The sequence below is a fragment of the Brienomyrus brachyistius genome, unplaced genomic scaffold (genome assembly GCF_023856365.1).
Source record: "Brienomyrus brachyistius isolate T26 unplaced genomic scaffold, BBRACH_0.4 scaffold74, whole genome shotgun sequence".
In the NCBI taxonomy this organism is placed as follows: domain Eukaryota; kingdom Metazoa; phylum Chordata; class Actinopteri; order Osteoglossiformes; family Mormyridae; genus Brienomyrus; species Brienomyrus brachyistius.
Window position 1 is genome coordinate 1,037,464 of NW_026042349.1, and position 26,678 is coordinate 1,064,141.

Below are 26,678 nucleotides of genomic sequence, written 5' to 3' on the forward strand. Positions count from 1 at the left end.
GCAAAGACCAAAATAAAGTGCAGCTTTTGCTTCTCAGTCCATTGAGGATAATACACACACAGATAGAGGAAATTGCAACTGTAATATAGCGTGTACAGATGGAAAACAACGTATTTTTATCATGAAAAACAATTTTGGCAGATTTATACTGGACGGGATGCCAGTCCATCATGGACCTGTGAACATATATACACACAAGCACAATCATACTCTCTGGGCAATTTAGTCACGTTAATTACCCAAATTATATGTCTTTAGTCTCAACTAAATAATTTAGGTGCGACTGAAACCATTATTTATCAACAATAAATAGTTATATTATTTATACATGATATTATATTATGTGATATTATATTATGCGATATTATATTGTATCATGTAACATAATATTATATTATATTGCAGACATATATACCAACACAGTTGCCCTGCACTTCAGCACTCCACAGGCCTCCCTCCCCTGCTATATTACTTCTGCGCTGCTTCGTGGCTTTTCGCGCCGCGCCGCGCCCCCCGCTTTCCGCCACAGCGCCCCTGGCGGCCGTGAGCGTAACCGGCCCGGCAGACAGTGATTCGCCGCCGGGAGCCTCGTCGTGTGAGTCATTCAGCTCCAGCGAGCAGCTCCGCCGAGTGTCGGGATGTGACCCCGGAACAGGACGCCTCTTCTCTAACAACACACCATTCAAATAAAACGGACCCAATAAAGGGGCTGATCTCGATCAGGAGAGGTAAGACATTTAATGGCCGCTGTCCGCCTGTAAAATGCCGCGTCCGACGGGGATCCGCCACTCCGCTGTAGCTACACAGGAATTTAAGGCAGATTTTTTTGCACCTGGATTGTACTCAAAGCAACTTCATTGATGGCTTTTGTCTAGCGCATACTTTCACTGCGAAGCGAAGAACGTGGTTTCTCCGGATCGCCAGCGACAATAGGCGAAGTTTGCACACATGTGAGATAAACAGGAGGGTTTATCCAGCTGCCGCCTGAGTTTTATTCCTTCGATCAGTGAAAATGTTGCATGCGGTGCGTGCGGTCGGCGTTCAGCAATCGGCCGATTGCGCCGGGAGACGGGAAACCGGCGCTAGCTGCGGCATTTCCACGGATAACCGACCAGCTAGCTGCGGCATTTCCACGGATAACCGGCCAGCTAGCTGCTCTCCTCTCCTGCGCTGCCGCAACTGCATACTATTAATTCGCCTTAATTATTACTTAGCGATATTGCAGACTTTATACAGTGCGGGTAGCACTGCACTGCACTGGATGCACGGGCCGTGCTCTTATGCAGTGGTCCAGTGTGCTGTCTTTTTTGTTTTGTTGTATTTGCACACCGTCGGGCTATGTTGTCGCACACTGTAATACTTTCCTCCTATTTCGTAGCCATATATACATTATTTTGGCCCACACTATGTTCCTGTACTGATCAGTTTTTGCCAGTGGATTAATAAGAATAAAAATAATAATAATCGTATAAGATTTATACTTCGGTAGTATACTAGGCAGTTCAAATCAGGTAGGCAATCTGAGTTCTCGGGTTAAATAGCGTAACCTTAGTCTCCATCTGTATTTCATTTTTTTCCATGACACTTAAATGCTGCTTCATTCGGATTCAGAAACACAACTGGACTCAAAGTAACACTGTGTCCCGTAAATAAATAATCCAGCGTTCCGTTTCTCATGATTGTCAAGATTTCCTGGATACCAGCAGATATGGAAAACCGAATTTCTGACTGAATGAAGTTTTGATAAATGTAGGCCTCTTCCGTTATGAAAAATCAGACCTGCACTTTAAGCAAACGGTGCTGTGTCTTGTTACCTTGTATCTTACAATTCATATGTAGTGAGTTATTTACATTTAACCATATTCAGCATGTAAGACGACTCATCTTGAGTCATGTTATGGTTCATTTTCTTATTTTTATTCATTGAGTTGACATTCTTTTGTTGCATGTGAGCACGTGGACTCCTCAAGTTGAAAGCTGGGATTAAATAGGCGGAGTGCAGATGAGTTCGCTTGGCTGTTTTAGCTGACCGAGCCCCTTTGAGTCATCGCTCTGAGAGAGAACGGGGCTTGGACAGACAGGGTTGTCAGGGCGTACTGGAATGAGGCATTGCGCTGACACAGCCCGTGTGACACTGTCAGGGAGCCCAGGAGATTCCTTGGCCAGCTCTGAAGCGTGTGACTTGCCCGAGCTTGTGGCACTCGCTGGGTGTGAGTGTAGGGTGCGGTTTCCAGGGAAGGCTTTGGGCGGCCTGTCGGGCTCGCTGAAGGCTCTCTGGCTCGCCTCTTCTGCATGATTCCCTTGAACGCAGCAAGATCCTTGGCGTGCCAGGTGTTTCCCCCCCCCCCCTCCAAAAAAAAAAAAAAGTCCCAGCTGTCCCTGGGTAAATGGGGAGTCTGTGGGTCCCATTTGTCCCATTCCTAATTAGCTGGCTGTCTTTTATTTCATCAGGAAGATGCCTTTCTGAGGATCACAGACACACTCTTACCCCCCCCCCCCCCCCCCCGTCACAAGTATCTGTCTGAAGGAGCGGGGCCAGTTTTTAGTGAAAATTGCATTTTGAGCTAAAATGTGAGGGATGCTTGGGGGGGTGGTGGTGGGTGGTGGTGGGCTTAAAATGACATTTATAGTAAAGTGCAGTAATGAACGTGTCCACAAACTGGTATTTAGCGCGTAATTTGTATTTAAAAGCGAATCATGTGCTTTAAGAGATTTGCGAGAAGCCCTCTTTCGCCAGCAGCTGTGGAGGCTGCCATCCGCGGGGGTTTTCCCATCCGTAGCATCCTCTCCGTTTCTGTAGAATCTTTTGCCTGAGCTTTTTAGTTTTATGTTTCCAGGCTTTGCAAAATACTGTTTGCTATTCTGATTCAACATTTTCCCCCAGTCCCCTGGCCTAGGAAATATGTATGAATGAGCAAGCCTGGGGCCTGTATCACAAAACTGGTTTAACAAAGTCAGGGTTAGAACATATGTTTCATGTTAACAAAACCAAACCAATGCAGTCCAAGATAAACAATATGGCAATGCTGATTATCAGCACTCTGTCGAGTCCTGTGTTGTGTGCAGCGACCAGCCAGCCAGATATGCATGAATCACAACTGGACGACGTATTTCAGTGGAGAGGAACAGATTTTTTTTTTTGTGGTAAAATATGAAGAATTCAAAGGTGGGACAGTGGCGAAAAGCTACAATGTGGCTGTTGCCAGAACTGGAAAGGTGTACGTACAGTGTGATTGTCATTAAGAAAATGCAGATAATTTTTTATTTTCAAAAATGTACTTTGTGGGTTTCGTAATTATTCTTAGTCTTTTTATTTTCATTCCCTTTTTACTATTCAGTATTAAAGGAACTTGCCCCTCTTCAGAACACATTAAATGTTTCTTTCTCCATCACACACACACACACACACACACACCATGCGTTTGTGGTTATAGCAAACAACAATAGTGTTGACATATTTTAGGAGAGCAAAATCCATGTTCAGTTATAGTTATACCAACAACAGTGGCAGTGCCAGGGGGGAGCCTGGGGGACTCTAGCCCCTCCCACAATGACCACTGCACCCCAATAACTGGTTTCTTTTTTTTCTTTTAAAATGTCTGAAACATCTGTAAATGACGAGAGAAAGGCAGTGAAATACCATTATGTCTTATGCCGTTTCAGTCTTGAGAAAATGATATGTTCTTATGATAGAGGAATTATTTTTTCCGGATCTCGGGGCTATTTGATTCAGAAGGACTGTAGCTTGTATGCAGTTTGATGGACTTGGACAGAGAGAAGTTTGATGCTTATCTTCACAGCCGTAATTTCCTCTTGGTCCCAGTGGTGATCAGATTGGCTGTATTTTTATGCGGCTTTCAGGAATTTATTCACGATATAAAGCTTTGAGGAATGTCAGTGTCAGTTTACACTCACACACAAGCCCACGCTGTCCCTGGGTTATCAAATTCTGCCTTTACAATGATTTTTTTTAAATTATGCATAGATCTTAGTAATTACACTGTATAAATATTATATAATATGAATACACAGCCTGACTGCTGTGACCGTGCGTCCCGCTAAGGCGACCAGCTCTGTGACGTCAGAGACATGATCACCTGTGCTTGGTTACCTAGCAATCCAGCTTCATGCTCCAGGCCCCAGCTACTGTCCTGGGTCCGTTTGATAGTAAACAGTGGGTACAATATGGTCAGCTGTGTGGTATGCCTGTGTGCCCCCCCCCCACGGGACTGTACACTTCCACAGGAGGTCTCCGAAGCATTGGGCTGGGTTGTGAAAAGACAGGGGAGTTTATGGCGGGTGCCATGCTCTGTGTGGGGGTGCTGAAAATGCACGTCATGTGACACTGGTGAGCTCTGACCTACTTCTCAGTCCTTTTCACCCCTCCCCCCCCCGGCAAGCCTCATTGTTGCCTCGGCGACCCGTTGACATCATGTCTCCCTCATACCCCGTCTCCGTGTGAGTGGGAGATGCTGTGGCTGCATCGCTTCACAGCTGGAGTGTCTAACTTTGGCGTAGATCCAGTCAAAGGTCGATTCCCTCGGTAGAAAAACGTCCACTAATGGCTTTTTTGCGTGCAGAGTGCCCTGTTCTGGCCGTGTGTGGCTCTTACTCTGGATGCTCATGGATGCTCATGTTTTCAGCACTTGGGGTGAATCCTTTCCTCTTGCGTGTTCATAACAATCATAATGAACATAGTTGGATCAGCCTGGTTTCAGATGTTTCACCTGCTAGAACGCGCCTGCTGGCCTGGGATTCTCACCATAAGGTGGGGAGGTTTTCAAAGCTCTTTTAAGACGCAGCACTCACAGGGTTTTCCTGTAGCTTAACCAGCTACCTACTGGGGCTTACTGCTACCAAGAGGATTTTGAATTCAGAATCTTTATGCCCCCGCTAACATTAGAAAACTGAGGTCGATAGACTGTGAAGAACAAGTCCTTGATTCCATGCTGACAATGTTGGGCACCACTGCAGTCTTCTCTGCAGAAACAGGGCTGTGGATTTTACCAAACTATGAATTTACTATTTTCTGAAAAACACCGTTTCAAAAAGTGTAATTTGGGTAAAACATTCTTCCACATCACATTCATCAACCATGCAGTGACGCGTGAAGGACACCTCTAAGAGTAACGATGTGTTTAACTAGGACCAGATGGATATTTGGAGGTGATCTGGTCTGTGGTTATTCATATAAAACAGGGACATCCATATAATCACGGATTAAATATTTGTCTTGCACTGTGTGTCCATTTTGTATATTTAATATTTAAATATTCGCCTGACACTATGTGCTATGAACTCGTTATAAAGTCACAGTTCAGCCTGATTTAAAGAAAAATCCTAAATCACCCTTACGGCAAGCACGATAACTGGAGGTACTGAATAGGAACCAATCTGACCTGGTATCTTTTGGCAGAGGATGCTTTTACAGTGCGCACACACACACAGCAATGCACATTCATAGAAGAATATCTTTGTATATGGGCCCAAGTAGACCCGTTTCTGAAATCTTATCGTACGGTTCGTCACGGTTCAGCTTATCGGTTAGCTTCCATTGCTTCTCTTACCGTAAAATCGTACATATTTACCAGTTAGATATTTGAGACATGGTTTTGCAGGAGCTGAGTTGCCGAACTTACCAGAATTGATCTGTTCTCCACAACTAGTTGTCAGGTGTATTAAATATGAATTATGTACAGTACAAGTTATGTGCAGTTATATAGTGTTTGCTGTGATTGAGTGGGATTTGTAGAAAGGATCAGTTTTGTGCCAAAAAATGTGTAAATCTTTAAATGGTAAATTTCACAGTTTGAATGCCAGTGTATCAAAATTAGCTTTACAGTTATAAAGGGAAACGCCCTCTGATTTTACCTGTGTGGGGTTTGGGAAGGTTAACTCTCACTCTGGCAGCTGTGCTGTAGTTATGGTGAGTGGCTGGTTTGTCATTAGAACTGGGTATAGATATACTGGAATTTAGTTCTTATATATAATGTGCTTTTTTTTTTTTTGCTGGTAAGTCTTCAGTCTCTGGCCTAGAAGCCTTTGATTCAAGCCATCGCTATAAATAGCCGCTCTGGATTCTCGGTCTGCTCTGGGGTTGGATAAGACCTGTGCCGATGCAGCGTGTTTGCCGACGGCCACTGGTCACTCAGTTAGGGACCTTGGGGGAGGGGGAGGATATGTGGGTTTGTTTGTCCGTTGTACTGGTGTCTGGCCTTGTCTTGTCAGAGCTGTGGGGGGTCGTGTCAGTCCCCAGTTCAGCAAGCGGGAGGCTGGAAGCTAGAGGCTGTTCGCCTTGCAGGCATCAGGCTGCCGTGACACTAATGGGTCAGTTAGATTAAAGACGGACGTTTACGGACGTTGTTCTTTGTTACTGAGGTACTGTAACTTAATTTGGCTTTTGAGGCTTGAAACGGTTTTAATCTGCAGTTTAATATAAAGACATACGGGCAGCGCCCTGGTTAAACATGTCCGACTTACGGACGGCACGTACTTATAGGAACGGACTGACTTCAGCGGTTCGTTGGTTCGAGGCTCAGTACGGTACCGTTTGTCGCTACTTAGACAGTAATAATGAAACTATCATTTATGTATTATTCTCCCGACGTGCCTATGAATTCCACGTAATGGCAGCTCTGGGGAATGGATCTCATTCGCCACCTGGAGACGGTCTGCTTTGGGTTCTTCTCCAACTCATTCTTTTTTATTTGGACTGATTGGCTCAGTATCTTTCTGAGCTCTTTCTTTGGAAATAAACCACCGTTTGTTTGACATTTGCACAGTGACAGCTGTGGAATCTTATCATTCTGAAGACTGATTTACGACCTGAGAATTTTAAACAAAAATATACCTATTACTCATTATAATTAGCCGATTGTTGGGATGCTTTTTTCCACACATTTCCTTTTAACCTCTTAATGAACCATCCATACTGTTGGCTAATTGAGTAAATTACTTTCACACGCACTGAACTTGAAAACTCTCTCTCGGAGTATTTCCTGTATTATTTGGGATGATGTCAGTTTTGTTTGACATGTTCGTGATAAATCCTTTGACTGGACAGGTGACCGGAATAATGTGACACCAGGATTAGACAGGAATGTGTCATTTCACATGTGTTGAGCTACGTAAGTTATGAGGAAGTAAGTTATGGTTTCTTCTCTGTTTCGGAGTTTGTTTATTTAGGGGAAAAAAATAAGGCTTATAAAAAGTCCTGCCTGTTGACCTGGATGGTTGGTGCCCTGCTTGGTTGGTCAGCAGCAGTCTGTTAGCATGCTAGCTTGTTAGCCTTTTCCTAATTGCTGCTCTTAGACTGAGCTGTTGGATGAAACAGGCTGTGTATATCACAGCCCCTCACCGAACCCCCCCCCCCCCCCCCCCCCAGCAAGAAACGGCTTCCTTTGCATGGTCATGCCTTCTGATTACTCTCTGCAGTGCGGTGCTCCCTGTCAGTTTCAGTATGAATCTCTTTCCTACTTGTCACCTCCCCTGAAGGAGAACCGTGTCAGAGATTCCAATTAACCCTAACCCCCCCCCCCCCCTCCCCTCAAGCTACCTTCCAGTAAGCATTAAGGCCCACCTCCCCCATCCTGGATAAGAAAGTACGGTTACGTCCAGGGTCCCCTGTGAGACTCCCTCGGACACATTCTGAAAGAATAATGTTACCATAATGATGCCTGAAAAAATTCCAGGCCGCTGGGTTTAGCCCGTCCCAGTGTCACCATAAATAATGCATCTTGATGGTCATGATTGATAGTCAAGGTTTTTTTTCCCATTTCATAGCAGATTTTTGTGTTATTGTTTAGCTGACACACACGCGTCCAAGTTTTTAGCGTGGATGGATGGATGGATGCATTATATTGAAAAGCATGAAGCTTCAGCTATGGGCTGATCCCTGCAACGGTTTACTGATGTGTGGCTGCAGTAGAGCAGCAAGCAGACGCTTGGGTTATAACCGCAGGCCTGCATACTCTGTCCCCACCTTGTCTTTCGGTTCTAGGGTGAGAACCGTCCCTGTGCTGTAAAGGAACCGCTTTTGCCTTGGTTCCCTGTGAGGGTGTCGGTTCGGCTGGGTGCGTCCCCCAGGCCCTGTGTGGCTCCAGCAGAAATCCCCATCGTTCTGTTTCCATTCTCACCCTGTCCTCTACTTCTGATTTATATCCCAACTTTAGCTGCTGTGTGTCTGTGCTGAGAATATTAGAGTGCAGTTGGGGGGGGGGGGGGGGGCTGTCGGCAACAGCCGTTTTTGCAGCTGACTGGGTTGTTCTGACCTATGACCTTTGGGTAGGCTCGGAGTGCCACGCTGTTCTGCACATTCAGCCAACAGGCCGAGAGATCAGTTCCGCGTGAGTCTGAGAAGTGGCACATGGTGCGTATCTCTAAGGTCAGCCTTCTCTTTGAGGACCAGCCGTGTGATCACACCCCTCTTGTTCAGTTGCTCCGATCCAGCACCATTGACCTGTACTAGCACACAGCTCAACGCCATTGAACGTACCGTGTTTTGTAAAACGTGACAAAATGCATTGCTGATACATTTAGGTGTACGTTGTATTGCCACTGGCATTAAAATTACTGAAGGGCTGAATTATTCAAGGGAGACCCCGGAGCAGAGAGATGCATGCATGCCCCACCCTGGTCCTTAGTCTTTATTTATTTATAAAGTCACACATTGGCGGTAGGAGGTCCTGAGATCTTAGTCTGCACCTGCATTGGGGCTTGAAGCTTTACATTGTGTTTTACATGTTTCATTACATCCCTTCTCCAAAGTTGATTATTACCGATATGTAACAGATGTTGTAATTGGTTGAAATAGTGTACTGGGTATATTCTTACATGCTTTGTCAGTATCCAAAGAATTTATGAATGGGGGATCTTTGGCCTGATTCTACACGGTGACCTTGCTATTGTGAGTGAGGGAACCTCTGACTCAAAGATGGGGAAACATTAAACGGAAGGATCATGTGGGACCGGTGACTCTAACATGGGGTGGCGTTAAGGTGGATGATCAGACGGATTTGCAGAGGGTGAAACATGCAAGCAGAACCTAAATGTCCCGGCTGCCCTGTCATCGCAGAACCACAGGATTCGGCGGGATGAACCGTGAGCAGGGTCCCGCCAAGTCGCCTGAGGAGATGTACATCCAGCAGAAGGTGCGGGTGCTGCTCATGCTGAAGAAGATGGGATCCAATGTGAGTACCCCCCCCCCCCTCACACACTCACACGCCCGCTGCTCCTCACTGCTGTTAATAATTCATAGCTCATACCCTGCTCTTCATTATCTCAACGTCTTTCGGTGTGACGGTTGCAGTGACTGCAGTGCTGAGCGGCAGCATCTCATCACGCTCTGTTATATCACCATCTGCAGCTTTTCACTGGCACCTTGTTGTGTTTGTGCAGAAAGTTTACGGAGCGATTTGGGTGGGAAGCAGCTGGCTGTCGGGCGGCTCAGGCAGGGTTTCGTTCTCCACTGCAGATATCGAGGGACTTTGCTTAAATAAGTAATAACACTGCAATGGCTGCAGTCGTCTGAGCCTCTGCTATGCAGTGCTGGCTCGGGTGCTGGTGTTGGGAGCGTCTAGGCACTGCAACTGGGGGGGGGGATTCTGGCCGGACCAGTGTATTCCCATTAGGCACTGGTTTGAGGAGATGCACTCTGTCTGTGTGCGAGTGTGTGATCGATCAGACCAGCAGGTGGAACCAGAACCAGAACTACAACAACCATCTGGAGCTGAAGCTCACAACTCAGATCCTGAATCAAATGCGGCAGCATCTTATGAATTGTACAATTTTTAATTGGCTGCATAAAAATTGCAGTGGCTGACAGCTGCTCCGTTATGTTCCCTCTGCCCCCCCCCCCCCCCGTCTCCCTCCCAGCTGACGCCGAGCGAGGAGGCCTTCCTCCGAAACTACGCAGGTGTGGTCCACAGCCAGATGAGCCAGCTGCCGCAGCACCCCATCGACCAGGGTAGGTGGGAAGCGACTCAGGCGTGACGGGGCAGCCTGGTCACGGAGTAAAAGAATGCGGTATTACCATAGTAACAATTCAGATTTGTAGAAGGCGTGTGATAAGGAAGAACATGCTTCTGCTGTCAGGAAAATATCAGCTTGCATACATTCCAGCTGAGGCTGAATGAACAGACTTGAAGAGAAGTAACACAGGTGACCAGAAGGTTGCACGTTTTAGTCTCGGGTCCAGGCCCCATGTCCGCCCTCCTGCACTCCCATCAGCAGATAAATGCATGACTCACAATCAGATATTGTCAGTAAGTTGGCTTTGAAATGACGTATTCTAGTTGAGCTCACATCCGTGGTGCAATACCAGGTAAATCCAGTCCTGAGTAGTGAGAGCAGCCTAGTGAGAGCAGCCTGGTGACAGCTGCAGGTAAGCTGGTATCGCTGCAGGTAAGCTGGTATCGCTGCAGGTAAGCTGGTATCGCTGCAGGTAAGCTGGTGACAGCTGCAGGTAAGCTGGTGACAGCTGCAGGTAAGCTGGTGACAGCTGCAGGTAAGCTGGTGACAGCTGCAGGTAAGCTGGTATTGTGACAGCTGCAGGTAAGCTGGTATCGCCTGCAGGTAAGCTGGTATCGCCTGCAGGTAAGCTGGTGACAGCTGCAGCGGCGGCAGGTAAGCTGGTATTACTACAGCGGCACTCGCGTGACAGTCAGTCTTTTCCATCAAATCATTTAAAATAGTCATTGTGTGTGTTAACAGGAAATACTCATTTTTCACCATAACTGGTGTTATGTTAACAATACAAATGCCTTTGTATGTGTTCCTGGATTTAAGCTATTTATTGTTACCGATCAAAGCACTCGCTGGTTTGAAGGGAACAATTTGGGAGCAGTTTGTTTGCAAATTGTGGACTTGAAGGCACGTCCTTTGTGATGACTTCTGCATATCTGGAAGTAGAACCTTGCCACACACCAGCGCCATAAAGCAGTTTGGGGTCTTTGCATGGGAGGGAGCTTCTGGGGTCTTTGCATGGGAGGGCGCATCTGGGGTCTTTGCATGGGAGGGCGCATCTGGGGTCTTTGCATGGGAGGGCGCATCTGGGGTCTTTGCATGGGAGGGCGCATCTGGGGTCTTCACACAGTAATGAGTTCTTGCCCCTTGGTGATGTTGCTATATAAATAATCTTCTTTCCTTTCGGCACGAAAGAAATTTTCTTTACAAGAAACAGGTGCTGTATTGCTCTCTGAATATATCTATATGAATTTTACTGGGGAAAAAAAAGTAATTTGTAGAATATTATAAGTAGTCTACATGTATTACTAATTTAGAATGGTTAGTGAAATGATCTTCGTAAATATTTAAATATTATAAAGCTGTTTTAGCCACAAATAATTACAATTCGCCATTACTGCAATAAAAAAAATGTGTAGCAACCTCATATTTAATTTTGTCGCGTTATTTATGAACACTAGGGGTCGCCATGTTGATAGATATTAGAATAAGTGCTTTTTTGACTCGGTGGTGGTAGATGGCCGGCGTAGCCTTGACATGCTGCCGCTGCTTTCCTCTCGTTTCCCCCCATTTCCCCCCACTTCCCCCTTGCTTCTGTGTGTGACTTTACCGTGGCGCTCGCCTTCTGTGTAGCCAGCGCATACATCTAGTCGTCTTGAAAACGGCAAGTCAGAAAAATGCTAACTGCCTTTTTTCCCCTCCTTTATTTCCTTCTCATGGGCGTCTGAATAAAACGGGCAATAAAACATTTGGCCTCTTGTTCTTAATTTGCAGATGAACAAACCTGCTTCTGGCAAAATAATGTAGAGGTTTCAAGCCGTAAGATATTGTCGCCTCTGGCTTTGGGCGGGGATAACGTAAAGCGCGTGAGACGATGTATAGTGGAAATAAATTTGAATGGAATTGTTATTCGATCAGATTTATATTCCTTCCTATATATTGCTCATCATGTATTCATACGTGTGTTCAGTTCCCTTAATTCTCTGATACAAGCATCACATCCGCACGAATGACGGCCAGTCTTTATCTGCGTGAGAGCCTAATTCTTCCAGCTTTCTGAAAACTTGCAGTTATGGGCGAGACTGGCAGCTACTGGGCTTTTGTTCAGCGCTGGAAGGAGAAACACGGGCAATGTTTTAATTGGAGGAACGGGCCGGTGGAGGGTGGGGCGGGGTTTGATGCAGTGCGAGTGGTGCATTCTGGGTAAACAGCCCCTTTGAAATGTCGCGCATTTAAATCACAGTCTGAAAATCGCATGTTTCCGTGGAATCTGGAGCAAGTGTCGCATTGTTTAGTGGCCTTTAAATATTTATGGCCCCCGGGACTTGTAAGGAGTGGGTAACCGTAGTAGGGCATGTGCTGGGGAAAGTTCTTGTATATAATCTTGTATATGATTGTATCTTCGATTACTCAGACACATTTGCCTAATTTTTTATGTTAGTATAATTAAGCTGCGGGGCCTCGTCCGACGTTTTCAGGGGAGATTTTTTTTCCCTTTTTATTTTTAAACCTTATTTCTTGTTTGACTTATAAATGAGAGATTACTCTGCGAAACGCAGAAATTGCGCTTGTTATGGGGCCTGGTTTCTCCTTAGCTCCGGTTTTAGTGGAGCTGTTTAGCCACCTTATTTACGAAGAATGTCACGGCGAAGAAACACAAATTGAGCGTGTATGATTGATTTTCTGGGCACTTGCCTTAGTTTTATGTGAAGCACTTCAGGGATAGATTTGACTGGTGCAGAAAATAAGCTTGTCCATCATTTTAGTGCGGAGTAAGATGTGAACCGCAAGTGTAGTGAAATAGTTTCCACAAACAGCTTTATTGCCGGTTTGCTGTCATAGATGGAATATCTACTTATGTCCAGTTCTGTGGTAGTATTTATAATACAGTTGACCTACATAGCATATGGTGGTTTCATCAGTTCCCTCAGCTAGAGGTTTTACTTGGCCACTATATCTTGTCAGAAGCTGTAGCAGTAGTGTACCTGCGTGCACCAGTCCCGTAGCCAGTTGACAGCCCACTTGGGCAGCACGGCCCGACCGGCAGAGTGTCAGTCATGCTCCAAACTGCCATCAGATAAGGGACCTGTTTGGACTCCATGCTTTCTCTCCATGTCCAGCCCAGACCTTGTTTTGACATGTAAAACTGTCATTTTTCAATGTTTTTTTTCCCCCATAATCTCTATTTTTGCAGCTGCACATGAACTGAAGCCAAATCCAGTTAAGCGCATGGTCTGCTTTTTATTTGTCAGAAGCGACCATTGTCTGTAATGTTACATCTGCCTCACCTGTACTGCTGTCAAGGGGCCAGCTTGGGTGCATGTGCTGCTAGGGCTGAGCTTCCAGCACACAGTGGTTGGAGAGAGAGGGGGAGGGAGAGGCTGGGGGAGGGAGAGGCTGGGGGGGGGAGAGGCTGGGGGGGGGAGAGGCTGGTCCCTGTAGTGTGGAGGTCACTTGCGGCCATGCCAGCGCTCGCTAATGCTCCTGTATCGTTGTGTTTAGGATTTATTATCTCATTACTCGTGCTGAGCACCCCTGTGTGCTGTGTGTGTGACTACGTCTATGTCCAAATTGTCGCCCCGAGGGTTCGGGGGCCTGGCGAGACGAGAGTCAGCAGGACAAGTTAATAAAACGTGTAGACTATTAGCCTGAAAGCTGTTAGCGCAGAGGTCAAGGGGGGAGCAGTCAAGCAGGAGAGCTGAGGGGGTCTTTAATGCAGGACAAGGTCCAACGCTGCAGATTGCTGAGTGTTCGACACGGGTTTAAACTCTGAGAGAGATTTCTGCACCGGGGAGAAATAAAAATGGCACCCAATGTAAGCAGGCCACCCCGTGGGATACGTGATGTGTGAGTTATGAGTATCTGATGGGTAGGAGGCAAACGTCCCTCAAGGGCCTCCATCCAAGGGCCTTCTGGCCATAGGTACACGGGTCTCATCACTGCATTGAAGAATAAAAAGAAAACCATGAAAAATGAGTTTAGAAAGGCATTCGACTGGGCGCAGCTTTTCTTGCGAGCCAGTGAGGTCTGCACAGGGGGAGGCCTTGAGGTGAGTGGATACTGGGGGGGGGCTGACGAGAGACAACCAGCGAGGCTACCGTGGAGTCATTTCCATGGCAACACAATCCCACTGAAGGAAGTAGGGTCTGGGGGGGGGCAGGCACATGTTTCCCTGGAGACACTGTCGTGGGATGGTTCTGCGCCGGCGTGCAGACGGACCCAGCCTCATTTAGAGCTGGAGATGAGTGTTAATTAGGGCCCGACGGCGCGATATTGCATCCCCCCCCACCTCCACAAGAGAAATATTTGCCTCTGATTCATTTTTATTAGAGACATCTGCTGCTTAGTAACTGCCTGGCTTTGTTCTTCATCTGATTATGTCTCCCCCAGATTTCACATGGCTGAAAAACACCCTTCATACTTAAAGCCTCAAAGGATCCAGGGGGGAGAAGGTCTTTGCTTAGGGGGGGAATGGGAGGAAAAAACCCAGGTTGTCCACTAGTGGGCACTCTGTTACCTCGCTGCCACAAAGGTCTTACCCCCCCAAGGTGTCCTGGCCAGACATTCACGTCACGAATGGTTAATTCAGGATATTTTGTGTTAATATGTATGTTTTACTTTGTGTCTGTTCCTTTCGGTGCATGTGCAAAGCCACCGATTAAACACAGAGTATTCTGCGTAAGTATACTCAACACTGGAGGTAAGGAACTGGCTGGGATTTGAAGTACTGGGCATAGTGGTTGATATTTAATTAGTGATCTTGACGGCGAATAGGATCATGTTTTTGCCCTTACTGGAAGATTTATTAGTCACTTGTGCTGCCTCTACAGGAATGTGGATTTGGGAAAAAAAATCCCTGTTCTGTTGGTGTTCGGCTCAGCTGGCCCACATGCAGGGCTTCGGTAGGGCCCTGTCTCCGGCAGCTGGATGGGGGCCCAGGCCGTGCATCTGCAGGGACTGTGGAGGCATCATGGGGGTCACCGTCATACTCGGGCTGCTGGCTGCCTGCATCCCTTGGTCTCTCGCCCACAGAGCAGATGACGCTCTGGGATTTCGCGTAGATTTGCCGTCTGCCTTATGTGATCGGCTGTCAGCAGGCGTGAAATGGACAGTACCAGGACCGGAGCCCAGCTGGCAGTTCAGCCCATTTGCCCTTTTGGTCCTGTGAAGGATTTTATTTAGTCTAATCTCTTGTTTTATATTTGGTTTTATTTAGCACTATTTTTTTTATCACAAAAACTGGCCCAACAATGACATTGTAGTGCAGAAGGAGATGGGCAGGCACATTTAGCTGATCCGATAAACTGATCAAGTTTGGCATGTTGCCATTTATTTGCATCCCCTGTGTTTCTCTTCTGTTTCATACCAATTTATTTATAAAGCACTTATAAAAACAACCACTTGGCTGACCAAAGTGCTGCACGTCGTATAACAAATACAAACAAAAAAAAAAAAAAACAAATAAAAGCAAAAGAAAAATCAACAACGAAAATAAAGGTGAGTCTCAGTCACCACAACACACTGGATCGGAAGCCAGCCAGTAAAAATGGGTTTTTAAGCGAGTTTTGCAGTCTAACATTCTCTACCTCGTCTTGTCGCTGGACACTTGATTACATCAATATTTGAGTAATTTACCAGTTTAATTTAATGATTGATTGAATACTTGTTTCTGTAATGCAGAGGTAGGAACCTGCCCTGGATTGGGGCACCACGGTTCTCACCCAGTTGCATGTTTATGGGCTGTGAAAGGAACCCGGAGGATCCGGCACAAACCCACACACACGTGGGTTAATATGCAAACTCCACCCGCAAGGTGGCCGCATGTGGGAGCCGCAGTGCTTATTGCACCACCCTTTATACTCGGCCTGCATAGGCGCTTTCACACAGAAGTTCTGGAACCCGGCCCCGACGTGTCTCCACATGGTACCTTTGTTGCTCCTGAGCACTTTGTGTGTTACTTCCACACCACTCAACGGGAGCCAGGCCCACTGTGCTAAATAATCATGGGAGACGCGAAACCTTCGCCTTTTCTATTTGACCCTCATCCTCTGTGCTCAGTGAACTTTCCGACATTGCTGAGTAATCCAGAAGGCAAATCTTAATCGATGCTTTTTTGTAATTAAGTTTATTCACATGATTGTGACAGCTGTACTGGACACTTAAACATATTAGCCAAATGGGTTTGTGCATCCTGCCAATAGCAAGCAGTGTGGTAAAAATATTGAATTTTTATTGAATATTGAATTTTTGACTGAGTAGGTTGTTGGTTCATATCCTTGGAGGGGAGCACTAAAAACTTGGATCATATATATGTAAAGTATCCAGCTGTATGTAAAAAGAAAGTAAGTGCTTTTTGTAAGTGGTCTCCTACCAGAACATACCTGCTTAGTAGGTGCATTTCAACCTAATAGAGCCTCTGTAAATATTGGACTTCATCAATGGCAGCCGTGAGGAACCGCAGTCTTTGCAAGTGGTTAAGGATGAACATATTTGTAAGGAATTTTGCTTGTTTATTTCAGAACTGCCAGGGTGGGGGGGCTTCAAAGTCTCCAAGGGCAACTTGAATGCTTAATGAGAATGTGGCTTTTTGGTTAAATGTTTCCTCTCTGTCAGAATGAGGACACCTAGAACGTTTGGTGGTGTATCTGAAGATGCACGGGAGCTTGGTGCAGCCCTATGACAGATCGGTGCCGTAATCTTCCCATGGGTGCGTGTGATGTGCTGGTGGTACCCTGGGGGCTGAGGGGGGGCTGAGGGGGGCTGAGGGGGGCTGAGGGGGGGCTGAGGGGGGGCAGAGCAGGCAGGAAGCTTGGTTTGATGACCTTGGGCTCCCTCAGGGTCTCCTAGGAACTTCAAAGACTTACTTTGAATGGAGCTTTAATAAAGGTCCTTCAAAACAATAATAACGTCAGAACTGAACTAGTTGGAAAAAAGTTAAGCGTCACTTTCTCCTGATTTGGAAATGCGGGGGTTTTCATTAACATTATTATTTTATTAATTTAACCACCCCTCTCATTTTAAAAACACAGTAACTACTTCCAAGCCATTGTCCTGCTTATCCGCTCGCAGGTCTGCAGATAGCCATTTTCATCCCAGACGTGTCCTTTCGTAGCTGACAGGTGTGGTATGAGGGTCCTAATTGCCGGCTGTCTCGGCCAGAAGCCCGTCCCCCTGCGCTGGGACGATGCCCCTTACATTCCATCACTAAGGTGACTATTGCACTGTGGTAACGTGCAGATATAGGAAAATGGCGTAGGTTCATCTGGACGAAAGCCCCAAGGACACATCTGACCTTTAAAGCTGAGAGCTCCTGCACTGCAAGGTTTGTGGAATGCAGGTCTGAGGTAGCTCTGTGTTCCTAGCCTGGTGACCCTCTGCCCAGATAGCTGCGCACTCAGATCATATAAAGTCGAGTGTTGGAAAACTGAATTCTGGGCCCCCGTGTGTGTAATCTGCTGATTGGTCGAGGTCCTCCCTCTATTTGGAGCTGATTGGTCTGGCTTTGCAATGACGCTCCTCCTCACATTTACAGTTGTGATGTGTTTTCCTTGCACTTAATTCAGGTCCCAGCACATATCCTGTGAATTTGCTTACTTGGGGGAGGGGGGGGGAGAATATCTTCCAGATTTGTCATATTTATTTCCTTATTTTGGTTTAATTATGAAAGAAGTAAAATATCATGCTATTTTACTGAGGTGTAAAATGACTAAGTAATGATGCATTGAACTCAGTAGTAATATAAAAACAGTTAGGGATGGTGCCTGATGAATTCTAACATGAAGAATGTGAACAGCAGTTGTCCTCATGTACTCAGAACATCCCGTGGTAACAGATGAAGGGGGACAGAGGGGGTTGATGGGAACTGGGCCGAGTGTGAGAGCGGGGATGGAGCCGGCCAATGGCGAGCCACCGGCCGCTTCGCTCGTCTGCCTCACTGCAGCCAGTTCCATGCCGTGATGCTATCTTTTATTTTTGTTGCTAGGATACGGACTCGAGGGCTTGACGGTTCGTGTACGTCTGTATGTTGCGGGTGGGGGTGGCGTGTTCTTGCGTGGCATTTGCGTGTGCATGTTGAGTACATGCGCAGGTGTATAGGGATGCCTGTCGTTTTGTGCCCCCTAATGCCGCTCCCCCAGTAGTACTTAGACACTTCTAATCTCTTTTCTTTTGAGGCACATCAGCTGGCGGCCCACCTGAGCCCCTTTGGGTTGGCCCTGTCCATGTCATGAGCTCTCTCGCTAGATGAAGCTACCTTGTACAACTCAAAGCTGATCCAGGATCAGGAGTAAGAGCTGAAAGGCTTGAGTGTTATTGAAAGAGAGGAGCTGTCATGCTTTGAAGCTCTGATCCTGGGATTTTCCATGCTTTTATCTCCGTCCTGTTCAAAGGTCAGCATAAGTGCATATTCTTACGGGCACTAATACTCCTGCTTCCCAGGACCAAACTCCCACACGCAGAAAGGTGCCCAGAGAGGCAGCCGTGCCCAGGCCCTCTGATCCTTTGAACATGTATCAGATTGTTTATTTGAAAAAGAAATGTGCATGAATGAACTGTTTTGCCTTTTCAATTAGCGCTGGGCGATGTCACATCGATGCTATATCACGCATGTGCGGTGATCACCGGGGCTTCAGACAGCAGGTGAAATGTTTGGCCGGGCGTCAGCTTTTCGGTACTATATGGACGTTTATTCCTGCCCACAATATGTTAATCAGATTAGCAGTGCGGGTAAAATATTAATGAAGCATTTTTGGAAGTTGGTAATCAGTATAAATTTGGCATATCCTTATGTCTAATAAACGTGTCGGACTTTAAACTGCAAAAAGTCCCAGCAAACCGCCGACGCCGTTTTATCCTGTTTGTTGTGGCTGCTGAGCTGCTCCCTTTCTTCGCCGCCGCTTCACTGCCATTTACCAAACCATAGTGCATCACAACAGCATCGCAATGTGCTCCGCTAACCTAATTAAATAAACATAAAGATACGCCAAGTTTATACACATTGCTAACTTTTGGGTGTCACAAAACACATCTCATTCATTTTTTAGGTGCACTACTAATATGCCCTACGTTGGGCTGGCCCCCCATCCTGGGTTGTTCCCTGCCTCGTGCCCGTTGCTTCCGGGATAGGCTCCGGACCCCCCCGCGACCCAGTAGGATAAGCGGTTTGGAAGATGGATGGATGGATGGATGGATGGACTACTAATATGGGTCCAAATAAACATCGGTATAGTACCCAAAAGTCTGGCATCCGGCCAAATGCTTCGCCCGTCATCTGAAGCCCTGGTGATCATGGCGCGTGCGTGATATAGTATCGACGTGATATTGCACAGCCCTGCTTTCAGTGATGATGATGATGATGATGATGATGATTACATTTATTGAACCCCTTTTTCCAAAGAGATATCCAGGCAAGTATCAGAGAGCGGAGCCAGCTAGTATCCCGGCAACAGCTGGGATGAGGGGCCTTGCTTTAGGACCCAATGGTGGTAATATTGTACAAAGCATGAGATTCAAGCCCATAACCTTCTGGGCATGGGCGCAGAATCATTACTGGGTATGCACCACTCCATTGATAACTGTGATGTTAGCAACTTAAGACGTGGGTTCATGACCAAAGGAAGCTTTTAACTGAAATATAAACCTATACATCTAAGCAGGTAAAATATGCTTGCTTGGTAACCCTCCCCCCTCCAGATTAGTATTACAGAGCACTGGACAGCAATAGCTTAGTAGCCTTTGTAGAGGGAGCCCATTTGCCGTGGCTCCTCCCCCCACTCACATAAGCGTGGTCGTGTTCGCTGGCGTTGAAGTAAAATAAATATTTTTGTGCGGCTAACCATGTCTTCTAATCCTTATGTATGCTGATGGTGATGAATGATTGTCTGGGCTTTCAGTCTAAGTGGCACTTTTATAGCAGAGAGCTTGTGTATTTGTATTTAGACGGCAAATAATTGTTTTTGTCCTTTTCCACAATTGTTTTAACTTCGAGTAACGTGACTCAGAGAACTGAAATCACCAGTGCTTGATCCGGCTGGGAGGGTTTAGAGACCAACTCAGAGTCTTGTGCTTGTAATGCCTAGAATCCCCCCCCACTCCCTTTGGGGTAAAGGAGGGATTCTTTTCACCCAACACACACCTTATAGCCTGGATGTAACGTTATACGTGTGCTGCGCTCCTGTTAAACAGAGATGCAGTCAGAAAACCGAAAGGCAGGAACCCCGTCTTCCTGTGGACTTCGGAGTTAGAAACCCGAATCCCAGATGCTCCATACGTCACGCTCACGAAGGACTGAATGGACCTCGCTGTTCACGGCAGTTGGAGCACTGCGGCTTCTGCCGAGCTCACCCTCGCGTGTATGCTGTCTCGCTGTTCACGGCAGTTGGAGCACTGCGGCTTCTGCCGAGCTCACCCTCGCGTGTATGCTGTCTCGCTGTTCACGGCAGTTGGAGCACTGCGGCTTCTGCCGAGCTCACCCTCGCGTGTATGCTGTCTCGCTGTTCACGGCAGTTGGAGCACTGCGGCTTCTGCCGAGCTCACCCTCGCGTGTATGCTGTCTCGCTGTTCACGGCAGTTGGAGCACTGCGGCTTCTGCCGAGCTCACCCTCGCGTGTATGCTGTCTCGCTGTTCACGGCAGTTGGAGCACTGCGGCTTCTGCCGAGCTCACCCTCGCGTGTATGCTGTCTCGCTGTTCACGGCAGTTGGAGCACTGCGGCTTCTGCCGAGCTCACCCTCGCGTGTATGCTGTCTCTCACCAAATATCCCTCCCACTGCACGTTCGTCCCCTCTGGAGAGGTGATGAGTATAACGGCAGAGTTTGTTCCCTCATAAAACATACCCACTTCCAGGAGATTATTCAGTTAAATAGGGTTAGTTTTACCTGAGGATGTATGAGCTTTCTGTGCATTCCTGATAAATTTCAGTCTCCCACTGAAGTTGCCTTTCAGCAAAATCAAAGATGAACAATGACTGAAATTAGCACGAGAGACGAGGCTGAACAGACCCTCCCTGGCCAAGACTGTAGCATCCAGTGTAGTCATTAGGAAACTGGACTTCAAGCCAAAAAGCTGCCAATTCCCTTTGAAATGGGTAAACTGGAATGTATTTAACTACCCCCCCCCCCCCCCCCCCGACCAGAATAAGCAGTAGGTAGGTGGGAAAGAAGCTGCTCGTCGCAATTTAGGCTACATTACTGGTTTGAACTCCCCTTATGCTCTGCCCTTCCTTTTTGTATAATCGGGCTGTTATTCTACTCCCACTCCATGAGAGGTGGTCAGTTCTTGGGCGTCTTGATCCAGCTCTTTGGATCCTCGCTGAAGCAACGCTGATTACAATGGGGCGAGCAGCGCTGGGGTCTGCTGGGACCCGGCTGTGGATGCCACCTCGCTGCCCCGGGGACCCGTGGCTATACTGGGGTCAGAGGTCCCCCAGGGACGTATTCCAGCCGCAGTGTGGGGACGTGCTCCTGGTTCCTGAGGCGTTTCTGCTCTTCACCGTGTTCTTCAGAAAGCCAGCAGCCGCTTTCGGGTGGGGTACCTCCATCGACCGCCCCACTTTGTGTCGGCTTGTGTAGTGTTATGACGGCCCTTTAGTGTCGATGTTTTCATATTTGGAGCAGCCTGATGTTTTTATCAACGTCTTCATGCCCTTCCTTGACAAGGCGCATTCTCCACTGAAGATGGCAGATGTTGTTGAGGCTGATTTTGTGTTTTACCAGGTGTTCCTGTCCCCCCCCCCCCCCCCCCCAAGTCATTTCAGAAGCTAAACGGGGTTAAATCTGGGCCCCGGCTGGATGAGGCTACCAGGGAAATATGAGTAGCCCCAGACTTTGTCCCACGTATTCTCAGTGCTTTGCACTCCAGGAATGTTAGGGTTAGAACTTATCCGGAGTATCTAATAATGATTTTGCATGGTTTTTAGAGCCACTTCTGTATTTATCCTCATTTTTCGGTTGCCAGTGAGATCAGCTGCAGCAGTCTGAGCCTTGACCAGCATGTCGATAAGCCAGTGGAAAGTCTGTGCCGTCGGTGTCTGACCTGAAGTCCTGCAGAGGTTTATTTGGACAAACCTCTGACCCCGGCTGCAGAGAGAGGCGTCAGCGATAAATGCTCGTCCCGCTTTACGGATGTGCTTACAGAGCACTGTGGAAAGGCTGGTGGGCATCCATGGGTTGGCGTGTGACGCTGTTCTCCGAGGCCGAGCAGCGTATTGTTTCAAGCAGACCTGTGTTGTTCAGAACGTGCCGCATGGCTTGCGCTCAGATTTGCTGGTCCTTCCCTCCTCCTGCTGGGCTTGGTGAGGTCCGGTCTCACCAGCTGCTGAGATCAGAGGTTCAAGCTTGGGCTCCTTTTTGTTTGTGAAACCAATTGCATCAGATTATCAGCTATGTAAGAAAAGCTCAAAAGTGAGCAACATGTCAGTTTGTATCTATGCATTATTTAAAAAAACTGAAATCACTCAATTGTTGGGCACGAAGTGTTACTATTATTAAAAATCTGGAATTATTTAGTCAGACTCTGACTGACTGCCACAGGGTGATTTAACTGCTGTTCCATCCATCCATCCATTTACCAAACCGCTTATCCTTCTGGGTCGTGGGGAGTACAGAGCCTACCCCGGAAGCTATGGGCACGCGGCAGGGAACAACCCAGGACAGGGGGCCAGCCCATCGCAGGGCACACTCACACCATTCACTCACACACCATTCACACCAAGGATCGACTCTCTGGCCTGCTCTGGAATCTCTATACACAAGGATCGACTCGCTGGCCTGCTCTGGAATCTCTATACACAAGGATCGACTCGCTGGCCTGCTGCAGGCTAAAGACAATTTGAAAGCGAGAAAAATGTGTTAGCAGCAGATTCTTCAGCTTGAGGTATTTACATCCCTATTAGACTGCCCCCTGCCCCCCCCCCCCCAGTGCATCTCCGTACTCTCGCAGACTGGATAATGAGGAGCAGTTTATTTGAAGCGAGACTCTGATCCTCTGGTGTGCTGTTATTGCCGTCTGTGGGCACAGTTAGCATCGGGAATACTGCTGCTGTAGTAATCCCGCTCTCTCTCCAGCCACAAAGGCATAATGTCTGCCGGACAAGTATGGCCGCCTACTCGGCCATCGGAGTTCTACACCTAAAATGTCTGGGGTGTGGGTGGCAGCGGTGCAGCATCGGAGGCAAAGATGAATCAGGGCTCTTCTCATGAGGTTCTGATGGTTTGATTCTGGTGTAATTAGAGTGGGTAGGATGAAGGATGGTATGGGAACAGGTGGCCAAAAATGTTGCTCTGGAGAAGATTGTTAAGCTAAGTGCTTAAGTCCGTTAGTGTAAATGGACAGTGCTGTGATGTGTAACAGATCTGGGGGAGCACTGCATAGGCAGATGCAAATGGGCAGTGCTGTGATGTGTAACAGATCTGGGGGAGCACTGCATAGGCAGATGCAAATGGGCTGTGATGTGTAACAGATCTGGGGGAGCACTGCATAGGCAGATGCAAATGGGCTGTGATGTGTAACAGATCTGGGGGAGCACTGCATAGGCAGATGCAAATGGGCAATGTGCAGTGAAGTTTCTGCCCTTGCCCAGAACTGGCAGGCACAGGTGGCGGCTGGGGAAGTCCCAGGGTTGTCCTGCTGGTCTCGCTGCCATATTGTGTTGAAGAACGCCCTGTTCCCTGCCCATTTAAGTGTATGGAGAAAAAGAAAGTGGAAGTCTGAGAAAAGTGTTTCTGTCTGTTCCATGTTCAGCATGCAGGGGCTGAGTTGGGTTGTGCCGAGTTGGGTTGTGCCGAGTTGGGTTGTGCCGAGTTGGGTTGTGCCGAGTTGGGTTGTGCCGAGTTGGGTTGTGCCGAGTTGGGTTGTGCCGAGTTGGGTTGGGCTGAGGAGGTTTGCTCATCCAGAAAATTCAGCAGTTTAGTGATTTGTGGCAGTGGTTTCCGTATGCAAATCCTCTCTGCAGACATAAGGGCTTCCAGCTGCTTTTGCCATGCGGGGATGTTACATCAAACATTGTTATTGTGGATTAAGTTTTGCTAACTTGTCCTACCAGAATTCAGAAGATGGTCATTCTAGAATCCTATTGTAACTCCTGTAATTCTGTTGTATGTTTTTTTCCTGTTTCCTTCTGTCGCATCACTGTTGTACGTGACACAGGCTTGGGAAGCTTTGCTGTTATAAGAGAATGTCAAAGGAAGAGTCTGGAAAAACACGCAGAAGTACTTTTACTAAATAAATGTGGGATGTTTACCTACACTGTGGGATGGATTTGGTCATCACTGCTTTTTTCCCCAGGTGCTGAGGATGTGGTGATGGCATTCTCAAGGTCAGAAACCGAGGATCGCAGGCAGTGACCTCTGGTCGCCATGTCGCCACCCCGCCGCTGGACGGGAGAGTGGGCGGGGCATCAGCGACTGGAGAGGGAGACAATTGGACGGCCCGGGGTGCTGACTGGCATCCTCCTCACCCCACTCCAATCCCCTTCTCTCTCCTTCTCCTCATTCTGCTGTCCTTCACACCAGCCATCACGCTGCGTTGGACTGTCTGTGGGGGGCGGGGCTTTTTGTTGGACCGCTAAATGGGGCGGAGCGAGTGCATTGGCCTGTGTTGTGTGTGAGCCTGGTGTTCCTTTTGAAACTTGCACATCAGACATTGGTCTGAACAAGTCTAGAGCAGCAGCATTAGCTGAAGGTAAAGATGACTTTGGAAGCGTCTGTGGAACATTTATCAGTTTATGGGGAGTGTGTGTGTTTAATCCCCGGTGTCCAGCCCCCCAGTTAATGTCGCTTTTTATGTCTTTAAGGGAGATGTCACTGGAAGGTGTCACGCTGTGTATGTCGTCGTAGGTTTTTTTATTCGGTTTTTATTTAGTTTGGACGCCTAGTGCATTGAAGTTACTGGCTACCTGTCGTGACACAGACTTGCTCTGCAGCCTTTGTGCCCCTAAAAGCACAAGAAAGACATTTGCATGTCATTCTTGTTAAAGAAACAGACAGACAAAGGACTGCAGCACACAGACCCGTGTGTGTGTGTGTGTGTGCGTGTGTGTGTGTGCGTATGTGTGCGTGCGTGTGTGTGCGTGCATGCATGCGTGTGTGTGTGTTTGTGTGTGTGCGTGTGTGTGTGTGTGTGTGTGTGATTTGTATCGTTCCATCACCTCTGCGGGGTCCATGTATCCGTGAAAACACCTTTTTAATTGTATAAATGAGTGTTGAGAAATGAACGAACCGTTTTGTGCCGATTGTGTTTTATTATCTTACTGAAAAACAATCATGACGGTTTTAAGCGTGTTTGAAGATTGTTGTAGGGTCTAATTTAATAATTTATTGATTGATTTTTCCTTTAAACACTCGAGCTGTGTTAGAATGTTTTTCCCATGTGAAACGGAACCTTCACACTGCACGTGTATCAAAGTGCATCGTTGTGGAGACTAAAGGTATAAAGAGGGTTTCGGCACAGTTCATTCAGCATTAATAGAGCAGGAGGCACGGTTTATGGGCGGAGCTCAAGGTTTCTTCCATTGACTGTGTACAACAACTGGTCCATTATACAAGTAGGAACACTGACACTACAGCAGTGCCTCTCAGATTACAGACTACAAACACACTGTCTGTGAAAGGGGACGTCTTTTTGTTTGGTCTTGTTTTTGCTTCCATATAACCTGCAGTATAAAAGAAGGTGGTCTACTTTGGATATCAACTTGATTCTAACTGGAATTATGTTTTATTTTTTTAATCTGCCTTCGTTGTGCTGATGTTACTCGATGCTCAGTAATTGATATTTGCACGTATTTTTATGTCACCTAGCTTAATAAATTTGTTATAAATCGAGGTATTATAAGCCTGGCAAACTTGGTTTATACTGCATATCGAAAAAGACCCAGTGAAGGTCTTATCCAGTGACCTTTTTCAGTCTTGAGGAGACGATAAACTGCACCTCAAAGGCCTTTTTTTCTCTGCTAAAGGAAACCCCATTTAAATCCCCGTAGTCCTGCTTTGTCGGTAACCTTTGAATGTACTAGCAATGTTATTTTTTTGTCTCATGACATATAGCCAAACACGTTTCATTAACGTCAAACAAGTCTTGCCACGTTTACTGTCTTTGCATAAACATTTTACTTGCTGTTCTTTCCCTATTTTTTCTTTCATTTTGGCCATGTTTAGTTTTATGTTATTACTCTAAATTTGATTATGTGACTTTATCCCGCATTTCTCTGTACTGAACAGTCATTGTGTTAGGGTGCCTGTTAATATATATATATATATACTATTTTTTTGTATCCAGTATAATTTTTATTAAGCATGCCCTTCCTTACTACTTATTACTAGCTGTGTACCTTCTAATGTGACGAGTTGTTGATTCTTATTGCTTGAGTTTTTCTTTTCCTTTATTCTGTTTTTCTTACCAGTTTAATGTTAGTTGTTTCTCTATGCCTTCTGGAGAATTTATAAATGCTTCCAAAAACTATAAAATCGAAACCATAAAGATACAAGAAGCATTTGATTTGTTGGGGAGAACATGGATTTGCGTTGGTAAATGCTGTTACTGAAGCCTGTTTTGTACTTCAGACATTTGTCCATATTAAAGTCGAACGGCAAAATTCAAAACCTAAAAAACATTTTCTGTTGTAATTGAGCGCTATTAAATATTTTCAGAATTGATGCATGAACTAATCACTGGAAGAGTTTCATTGAAATTCAACGTTTTAATAAATCCTGTGTTTCTTGAAA

The 26,678-nt window shown here is 46.7% G+C and overlaps 1 protein-coding gene across 1 annotated transcript; it reads left to right on the top strand.

The window, feature by feature from the left end:
• Nucleotides 1–566: 566 nt before the first annotated feature.
• Nucleotides 567–26,678, top strand: ctnnbip1 (catenin, beta interacting protein 1). The gene is made up of 4 exons (XM_049003117.1): nt 567–728; nt 9,074–9,188; nt 9,874–9,964; nt 24,244–26,678. Exons 2-4 carry the CDS (start codon nt 9,093–9,095, stop codon nt 24,300–24,302), a joined length of 246 nt encoding a protein of 81 aa, XP_048859074.1. The 5' UTR covers nt 567–728; nt 9,074–9,092; the 3' UTR covers nt 24,303–26,678.

What these genes read in the sequence shown, in the direction of transcription:
- ctnnbip1 (XM_049003117.1), top strand. Translation starts at nt 9,093, where the DNA reads ATGAACCGTGAGCAGGGTCCCGCCAAGTCGCCTGAGGAGATGTACATC. An exon ending in TGAAGAAGATGGGATCCAAT is followed by an intron (nt 9,189 to 9,873) that starts GTGAGTACCCCC and finishes TCTCCCTCCCAG; the next exon opens with CTGACGCCGAGCGAGGAGGC. An exon ending in GCAGCACCCCATCGACCAGG is followed by an intron (nt 9,965 to 24,243) that starts GTAGGTGGGAAG and finishes TTTTTTCCCCAG; the next exon opens with GTGCTGAGGATGTGGTGATG.